Source organism: Triticum aestivum, chromosome 7B (genome assembly GCF_018294505.1).
Source record: "Triticum aestivum cultivar Chinese Spring chromosome 7B, IWGSC CS RefSeq v2.1, whole genome shotgun sequence".
In the NCBI taxonomy this organism is placed as follows: domain Eukaryota; kingdom Viridiplantae; phylum Streptophyta; class Magnoliopsida; order Poales; family Poaceae; genus Triticum; species Triticum aestivum.
Window position 1 is genome coordinate 333,993,793 of NC_057813.1, and position 9,412 is coordinate 334,003,204.

General features: G+C 45.0%; 1 protein-coding gene across 1 annotated transcript; it reads left to right on the top strand.

Annotated features, from left to right (window-relative positions):
- Positions 1 to 3,573: 3,573 nt before the first annotated feature.
- On the top strand, positions 3,574 to 8,541 carry LOC123162249 (uncharacterized). The gene is made up of 2 exons (XM_044580025.1): positions 3,574 to 5,330; positions 5,465 to 8,541. Exon 2 carries the CDS (start codon positions 5,522 to 5,524, stop codon positions 6,725 to 6,727), a length of 1,206 nt encoding a protein of 401 aa, XP_044435960.1. The 5' UTR covers positions 3,574 to 5,330; positions 5,465 to 5,521; the 3' UTR covers positions 6,728 to 8,541.
- The last annotated feature ends 871 nt before the right edge of the window (positions 8,542 to 9,412 follow it).

The window sequence follows — 9,412 nt, forward strand, 5'->3', positions numbered from 1 at the left end:
ACCGCGTAAGGAACGCAAAATCCAGGAACATAACACCGGTATGACGGAAACTAGGGCGGCAAGAGTGGAACAAAACACCAGGCATAAGGCCGAGTCTTCCACCCTTTACCAAGTATATAGATGCATTAATTAAATAAGAGATATTGTGATATCCCAACATAATCTTGTCCACCATGGAGCAATCTTCAACTTCACCTGCAACTAACAATGCTATAAGAGGGGCTGAGCAAAGCAGTAACATAGCCAAGAAATGGTTTGCTAGGACGGGTGAAAAGGTTAGAGGCTGACATGGCAAATTTGGAAGGCTTGAAGAGCAAAAGATAGGTAGCACAGCATAGCGATAGAACGAAGCAACTAGCATAGCAATTGTAGTAGTGAGATCCAGGGTAGCGGTCATCTTGCCTGAAATCCCGCTAGGAAGAAGAATGAGTCCATGAAGAAGACGGATGGGAGTAGTCGAACGAATCCTCACAACTCCGGAACGAAACCGAAGCTAACGAGAGAAGCAAACCGGAAAGAAGCAAACAACATGGTAAACAGACAAGCATAATCATGGCATGATGCACAATCAAGTATGATGCATGTCCGGTTTAATGAGGCATGGCATGGCAAAGTGCACAAACAATACTACAAATTAAGTGGAGCTCAATATGCAACGAGTTGCATATTGACAAAACACCACATCACTTATTTAGTTCTTTCTTGTTTATGTACCCAACAATATTAAATGTTTTTAAATATAGGAAGGGGTGAATCATATGAAAACTACCTATCTAGGAAAGTTTAAATGAGGCCGGAACAACAAACAACAATTCCGAAAAATCCTCATGTCCATATTTTGAATTTGGTACTGTTCTGCCCTAAAACATATTTTATGTTGTTAAACAGCAAAATAAGGTGCACCAAGTTAAACTAGGCATTTTTCCACCCCATTTACATATAAAGTTTATTTAAAATGAAGCTACGGTTATTTAGTTATGAAATAAATCATTTTAACATGGCATTTGAGCAAATTTTAACAAACATCATTTTAAACATTTCAAACATAGATGAAAGTAGCAGATTATGAAACTAGATAAAATTCTAAGCATTTTTCATATTTAAAACATTTTAATCCGATGCACAGTTCTGGAATTATTATACGCATGATGTTGAGGGTTTTTCTGAAAAACTGCAGTCTGTGGATAATGTGTAAATTCGCAGGCAAGGAAAAAAACACATCACGGGCCGAAACTAGCTGGAGCAGGCCCAACAGAAGGGAAAAAAGGCAGGCGCTGGGGGCCCGGTCGGTGGTGGAGGTCTAGCAGGCCGGTTGAGGAGCTGGAGCAGGCTGGGCCTCGGCCTGCGAGGCAAAGAGGCGCTGACGAGGCTTGCGCAGTCAACAAGGCGAGCGGCTGCATCCAGGCAAGTGAAGCAGAGGATGCGCCGGCGCTGACAGCAGGTCGACGCCGCGGGGCATCCAGCAGCGGCGGCGCTTGGCGTCAGGAGGCGATCTTGGCAGGGGCGCGGATGAGGGCCCTTTCCGGCCGGATCAGGCTGGATCCCACGGGAACGGAGCGAGGGCGAAAGGGATCCACGATCGAGGAGTCGAGGCAGGCTACTGTTAACTGAAGAAAAAATTCAGAAAGCTTGGAGAGCGACGGGGAAAGGTAGAGGACGGGAGAGAAGAAAGCAGAGGAGCAGGGCAGCACTGCTGGGGTGCTCACCGATGACGAGGCATCCGGCGAAGCGGTGGCGACGAGGGACTGAAGCTGGCGTTCAAACGGGGCGGCGCACGAAGCATAGGAGCGACGACATGGCGCAGCAGCGGGAGCTCCGGTTACAAGGCGCCATGGCTACTGCCTGGGTTCCTGGACAGGGAGAGAGAGGAAAAATGAGAGAGGAGGGGGAGTACGAGAAGGAGGAGGAAAGGCAGGGAGGAAGCCGATCCTGGGGTTGCCAGCAGCGACGCCGGAGGCGCGAAGACGAGGCCTGGTTAGGTCGAGGACGCTAGCGGCAGTGTGCTCCGGCGAGGAGGGATCGAGGAGCTCGGGCTCCTACCTCCTGGACGAGGGAAGGCTCGGGCGCGGGGTCTCCTACTCGGCTGCTGCAGCCATGGGAACGAGGCAGGCAAGGGGCGCTGGTCTTGCAGGTGAGGAGAGATCGAGGCGTAGAGGGCATCGGGCTCCAGGTCCATGTGAGGAAGGGCGGCCTTGGATGAAGAAGGTTGCGAGGAGGCGTGGGCGCGGAGGAGATCCACTCCTCTGGACCGGACAGGGAGGAGGAGGTGGTTGGCCCGGTGGATTTTTGGATCGGGATGGATCCCGAGGAAGATGGAGGATGGTCGGGGAAGGATCCCGAGGGAGTGGGTGGCGGCGCAAGGAGGGGAATGGATGGGACAAGCCCCTAGGATCTAGGGTTAGGCATCTATTTATAGCAGGTGGGTTTTGGTTTAGGGGCATTTGGTCCCTCCGATTTTAATGGGACGGCTGAGAAAATATAGGTTAGGACGTCCAGTTAAGGAAACGAAGATATTTTGTAGATATTTGGGGATGATCGGAAAGCAACGGTGACGACAGCCCGGGTCGGGTTCGGACAACTTTTGGACGCGCGCTAGGGGGTCTGCACTGTGCAAAGGGGTTCAAACGGTTAGGCAACAAAAGAACGGTTGGTCTAAGAAAGGTCAACGGAGGCGAGGAAGAAGCGGCAACAACGAACGACTACTAGTTTTGAAAACAGTGTCGATGTAATACGAATAATGACATGAGATGGGATGCATGACATGAACAAAATGCAAAAACAAAAGACAAAAACCCAACAACGGAGGAAAATAAAATATCACATCTCCGGAAAAGGCAAGAGTTGGAGTTACGAATATGGAAAGTTGTATCCGGGGCGTTACATCTTAGCTTGGGGTTCAATCTTGCGGTGTCCTTTCCCAGTGACAGCAGGGGCAGCAAGGCACGTATTGTATTATTGCCATCGAGGATAAAAAGATGGGTTTTATATCGTATTGCATGAGTTTATCCCTCTACATCATGTCATCTTTCTTAATGCGTTATTCTGTTCTTTATGAACTTAATACTTTAGATGCATGCTGGATAGCGGTTGATGTGTGGAGTAATAGTAGTAGATGCAGGCAGGAGTCGGTCTACTTGTCACGGCTGTGATGCCTATATAAATGATCATGCCTAGATAATCTCATAATTATTCGCTTTTCTATCAATTGCTCGACAGTAATTTGTTCACCCACCGTAATACTTATGCTATCTTGAGAGAAGCCACTAGTGAAACCTATGGCCCCCGGGTCTATCTCTTATCATATAAGCTTTCAATCTACTTTTATTTGCATATTTTACTTTTCCAATCTATATCATAAAAATACCAAAAATATTTATCGTATCATATTATCTCTATCAGATCTCACTTTTGCAAGTGGCCGTGAAGGGATTGACAACCCCTTTATTGCGTTGGTTGTTTGTGTAGGTGCGTGGGACTTTTGAGGAGCCTCCTACTGGATTCATACCTTGGTTCTCAAAAACTGAGGGAAATACTTACGTGATAAGCACATTTCTTATATACTATTTGGGCACACAAATTCACCTTTTATTAAGATATATCCATCCATTCTTGCTATGACTTGTTGAATATTCGAATGATAATCATAAAAGAGAATGTTGACTAGTGAATTGTTTATTTTGCAGAAAAGTGCGCAAAGGCACTATAATCGTCAAGACTTCTACTATGTGGCTAACGAGAAGAGAGAAGGGCATGAAAGAAATACGTCAAGGCTTGAGCGTGAAGGAAAGAAGTAATGTAGGGGAGCAAACTAAAAGAAGAGGAGGATCTTCTTGGGAAGAAAGAAGAAAGGAGGAGGGCCAAAGTAAAAAAAAGACAAAACAGAGGAGGGGATAAAAAATCCCTAGCGCAGCCGATCCCCATCAGGCCTGGCATCTCATCTCTCTCCCTCACCCCTCCTTCTCCACCACCGGCCGCCGCCGCGGCCAGGCCGGCGTGGCGGTGCGCCTGCTGCTCCTCCACTCAGCCACGAGCACCATCCGCCGCACCATCCATCCATCCCAGCCGCGTCGCGCCATCCATCCACCACTCCACCAGCGCCGCATCCCCAACATCCAACACCGCCGCGCCACACCACCAGCAGCCTCCATCCTCCAAACCACCAGTACACCACCACCATCGCCAACTCCCTCTTCCTTCCTCTGCTCTCTCAACTTCCTGCTGCTACTACTGCTCCAATCCCCACGCTGCTCACATTACTCTTCCTTGCTGTTGTTCCTTTACTGAAGAAAACGACCTGCTGCTGTTCTGCAGTTGTTGCGGTTCTGAACTCTGAATCCCCTGCTGAACTGCTACTGCTCCTAATCTTCTTCTCCAACTCCTTCAGTTCCTTCTCTGAACCTGCTGCTTCTACTGCTTCTTCACCCGCAAACTGCTGCAGCTCTCTTTCTTTCTCTTCCTCCCTCTCTTTCTATGCATGTGTGTGTAATTTCTGTGAGTTATTTGTGGATGCTAGATCAACCATATTCAAATCAGTATCAGTTCTATATGTGTCTGTATGTCAGCTAGTTCACTATAACAAATTGTGCTTTTATTTTATATTGAGATTGATCTTTGTGAAGTCAGATGTGTGATTGTGTTTGATCTCTAGTTAATAGTTAGTTAAGTACCTATGGTATATATACATATGTGTATGTTTGTGATGTGATACATTTATATTCTGTCCTATATCCATGATTCTTCTCTCTGTACATGTTAGATAAATCCATGTGTTCTAGTCTTGTTGATTCTCTTGAGTGATGATGTTCTCCTGTGTTAGTGTGCTAATTTCTCAAGCATATAGAAAATACCAAAACGATTGTTGAAGATAATCTGAACCTTTCTGTATTTTTTTTGCATTTTCTTTGTCGACGATCTTTGGGAACGACCTTGTTAGTTTAGTTTTTATTTTCTGCATTCATCTCTTAAAATTGTGTTACCTAGCTCTAGCCGAGCATAGTCGTCGTCGCCTAGTCCTTGTGGAGAACACGACATCCGTAGTTTGGGGCGTAAAAACCCCGCTATATTATAATTGATCATTTTGGCGCTGTTGCCGGGGACTAGCGTCGAGCGTTTGTGTGAGGCTTTAGACTAGGTTTAGCTTGTTTCCTTTTTGTGCTTTATATATTTGTGATATATCTCTAGACACTAACCCCTGTTCTAGTTAGTATCTTTTTGTCTTCTTTTCCTTTTTGCAGGTTGGATTATCCTCTCGGTTATGGCTTACTATTCAGATCATCAGGCTTATGCGAGCAACACTACAAACAACACGGAAAGTGTTCAAGAACTGATAGGTAAGATTTCCCATCGATTAGATGATTTAGCTCGGCAGCGAGAAGGAGTTTTTGAGGATAGGCCTAGCTCTTATGATCCTTATTCTAGAGGCTATCCTTATGTTGGTCCTACCTGCCATATTTGTGGATTTCAGGGCCATTCGCCCGCTGAATGTCAACGTGGTTACTCCCATCCTCCGGATTGTTTTGGCATGAGCTTCACTCAACAGCATAGCTCATACCAAAACAATTACACACATGGGTGGCCTGAAAACCAGAATATGTCATATAGGAGCAATAACCCTGAGATCTCATCGTTTGCTTCTAGTAATCATATGCAGGGATTTGGGTACAATGAGGAGAGCCACAACTATGCATCAAAACAATTCCATTCAGCTCCTACTCATATACCACAGCACCAGGAGATGTGTCCAATGGAGTTAAATGGTCCTCCATTTGGTCAACCAACAACTCCAGCACCTGTTGTGCAATCTCATGTGCAAGTGCCCACAAAAGATGAGTTCGATGACATAGACAAGCTCTCACTTTTGAGTCTCGAGTTCACTTGGAGTGCCGAGGATGATCCTATCAGGAAGGTTATACTAGAGGGAATGAAGAAGATTAAGAGTGGAAAGGAGCTAGTGGAAGAAGTAAGGAAGATTGAGAAGAACATCAACGCTGGCAGTACTATCTCTTCCCTCCTTGAGTTGAGTGTTGCTGGGATATCCCTTGAGGTGTGTGAGGTTTCAACACTGTCACATTCAGCTGAGCAAGATAGCGAGAGTCCAGAGGAAGAGATACCTCAGATTGAAGAAGATGAACTAGAAGACAAGGAACAAGATGGTCAAGAGCTGCAATTCCCAAGTGATCAAGTTGAAGATTCATCATCTATTACTCCTGAAGAAGTACAAGAAGCTGCTGTAGATGAAGATGAAGAACATGAGATTCATTTGCCTATTTTCATACCAGAGCATGATGTGTCAGGTTTACTCAATCCTCTTGATGACATGATGCCTTGTGATTTCTTTGCTACCACCTTGCATTACATGATACCATCACTTAAGATTGATTTGAAAACTCATTTGCTTGGATATGATGATATATACCCTGTTAGTGGCATTGCTCTCATTTGTGATGATCACAATTACTTTCCTCATGCTAGTCTTGAGCTTAATGATAAATGTCATCCTCGTGTGAGTATTGACCATGCTGATTTCTGCCATCCTAAACATGTGCTTTATAGTTATGCTTATATAATTGGATATTCCATTGATGACTTGGAGGGCATCGACCGTATCACTTGTAGTTGTTTGTGTGAGTCCTATTTCAGGCTTTTGCTACTGCACTGTTTATTACATGCTGACCAGGTTCGAGGTGACATTCCTTGGGATCCTGGTGGAGTCAGAGCATGGCGATGAGGGGAGCACAAACAGGGAACACAAACAGAGAAGAGTGGAGAGAAAAAAGTAGGAGAGAAGAGTATACAAATACCAGGTGATTCTGTTCCACTTGAAGCAACCTTTAGAAAATTTAGTACGAGAACTGGCATTTAATTGCATTGAAACTCTTTTTGCATTGTGACACCTTACTCTTCACTGCAAAGTAGGATTCACTCCAAGAAGATTGTTGATTCTCTTAATACTAAAACTATGCAGCTGTATTCCTCTTATGGTAATTTGTGATAATGAATACTTTATACCTCCATGTAAATGTTCAATGGGAATGCCTTGAGTCTAAGTGAAACCTACTAATGAATTGATGTGTTGTGCCTGATTGTCCCAAGTTAAGCTAAGTAACTGGTGGCACTTAAGTAGTAGCTATGATCTCTGGATCTGTAGTATGTGAAAAACAGTGCCATTAGCTATGGATTCCTCTTTCAATTATTCCTATTTTACTTAAGCTAAGTAATTTTCTAATAACTAAATAAAATAATTATAATAATTTAAGTCCGATCGACCTACAGTAGCATGTCATGTTCCCTGGATCGGTGGCTTGTGAAATCTGGTAGATTGGACTGTAAAAAATTTTATATAAAAAATGCTATAATTTGTCGAACCAGGTGTATACCATGTTCTCGAGATTGGTGGTATGTTCCTTTGGGGAGATAATAACAAAAAAATATACTAATAATTTGTCGAACCAGGTGTATACCATGTTGTCGGGATCGGTGGTATGTTCCTTTGGGGAGATAACAAAAAAAATATACTAATAATTTGGTCGAGCCAGGTGTATACCATGTTCTCGGGATCGGTGGTATGTTCCTTTGGTGAGACTGATATAATATCATCACTTGTGCTTTAAATTCAATAAGTAACTTGTTATTCTAATTGATTTTGGGGTCCCAGCTTATCTCAGGGCTGAAGACAGAGCCAGCTCTTGATTATTAGTATTCACTTTGACTCAAGGCCATTGACTTGGAACATTTACAGTGTGTTATAAAATATTTCTTATCACAATTTAGCTTCAGTAGAGTACATTTGCTTAGTTCTAGTATTGTCGGAATTACTATCTATCAGAAAGTGCATCTTTACTAGGCAGTGTGAGTTGTGTCACCATCAATTTTTTTTCCTTTGCTTGAGGACAAGCAAAGATTTAAGTGTGGGGGAACTTGATAAGCACATTTCTTATATACTATTTGGGCACACAAATTCACCTTTTATTGAGATATATCCATCCATTCTTGCTATGACTTGTTGAATATTCGAATGATAATCATAAAAGAGAATGTTACCTAGTGAATTGTTTATTTTGCAGAAAAGTGCGCAAAGGCACTATAATCGTCAAGACTTCTACTATGTGGCTAACGAGAAGAGAGAAGGGCATGAAAGAAATACGTCAAGGCTTGAGCGTGAAGGAAAGAAGTAATGTAGGGGAGCAAACTAAAAGAAGAGGAGGATCTTCTTGGGAAGAAAGAAGAAAGGAGGAGGGCCAAAGTAAAAAAAAGACAGAACAGAGGAGGGATCAAAAATCCCTAGCGCAGCCGATCCCCATCAGGCCTGGCATCTCATCTCTCTCCCTCACCCCTCCTTCTCCACCACCGGCCGCCGCCGCGGCCAGGCCGGCGTGGCGGTGCGCCTGCTGCTCCTCCACTCAGCCACGAGCACCATCCGCCGCACCATCCATCCATCCCAGCCGCGCCGCACCATCCATCCACCACTCCACCAGCGCCGCATCCCCAACATCCAACACCGCCGCGCCTGTGACACCCCCGATTCAATCGTACACTAATCATGCACGCAAACGTGTACGATCAAGATCAGGGACTCACGGGAAGATATCACAACGCAACTCTAAAACATAAATAAGTCATACAAGCATCATAATACAAGCCATGGGCCTCGAGGGCTCGAATACAAGTGCTCGATCATAGACGAGTCAGCGGAAGCAACAATATCTGAGTACAGACATAAGTTAAACAAGTTTGCCTTAAGAAGGCTAGCACAAACTGGGATACAGATCGAAAGAGGCGCAGGCCTCCTGCCTGGGATCCTCCTAACTACTCCTGGTCGTCGTCAGTGGGCTGCACGTAGTAGTAGGCACCTCCGGTGTAGTAGGGGTCGTCGTCAACGGTGGCGCCTGGCTCCTGGACTCCAGCATCTGGTTGCGACAACCAGAAAGAAAGGAAAGGGGAAAAAGGGGGGAGAAAGCAACCGTGAGTACTCATCCAAAGTACTCGCAAGCAAGGAACTACACTACATATGCATGGGTATATGTGTAAGGAGGCCATATCAGTGGACTGAACTGCAGAATGCCAGAATAAGAGGGGGATAACTAGTCCTATCGAAGACTACGCTTCTGGCAGCCTCCGTCTTGCAGCATGTAGAAGAGAGTAGACTGAAGTCCTCCAAGTAGCATCTCCAAGTAGCATCGTATAGCATAATCCTACCCGGCGATCCTCTCCTCGTCGCCCTGTTAGAGAGCGATCACCGGGTTGTATCTGTCACTTGGAAGAGTATGTTTTATTAAGTATCCAGTTCTAGTTGTCATAAGGTCAAGGTACAACTCCAAGTCGTCCTGTTACCGAAGATCATGGCTATTCGAATAGATTAACTTCCCTGCAGGGGTGCACCACATAACCCAACACGCTCGATTCCATTTGGCCG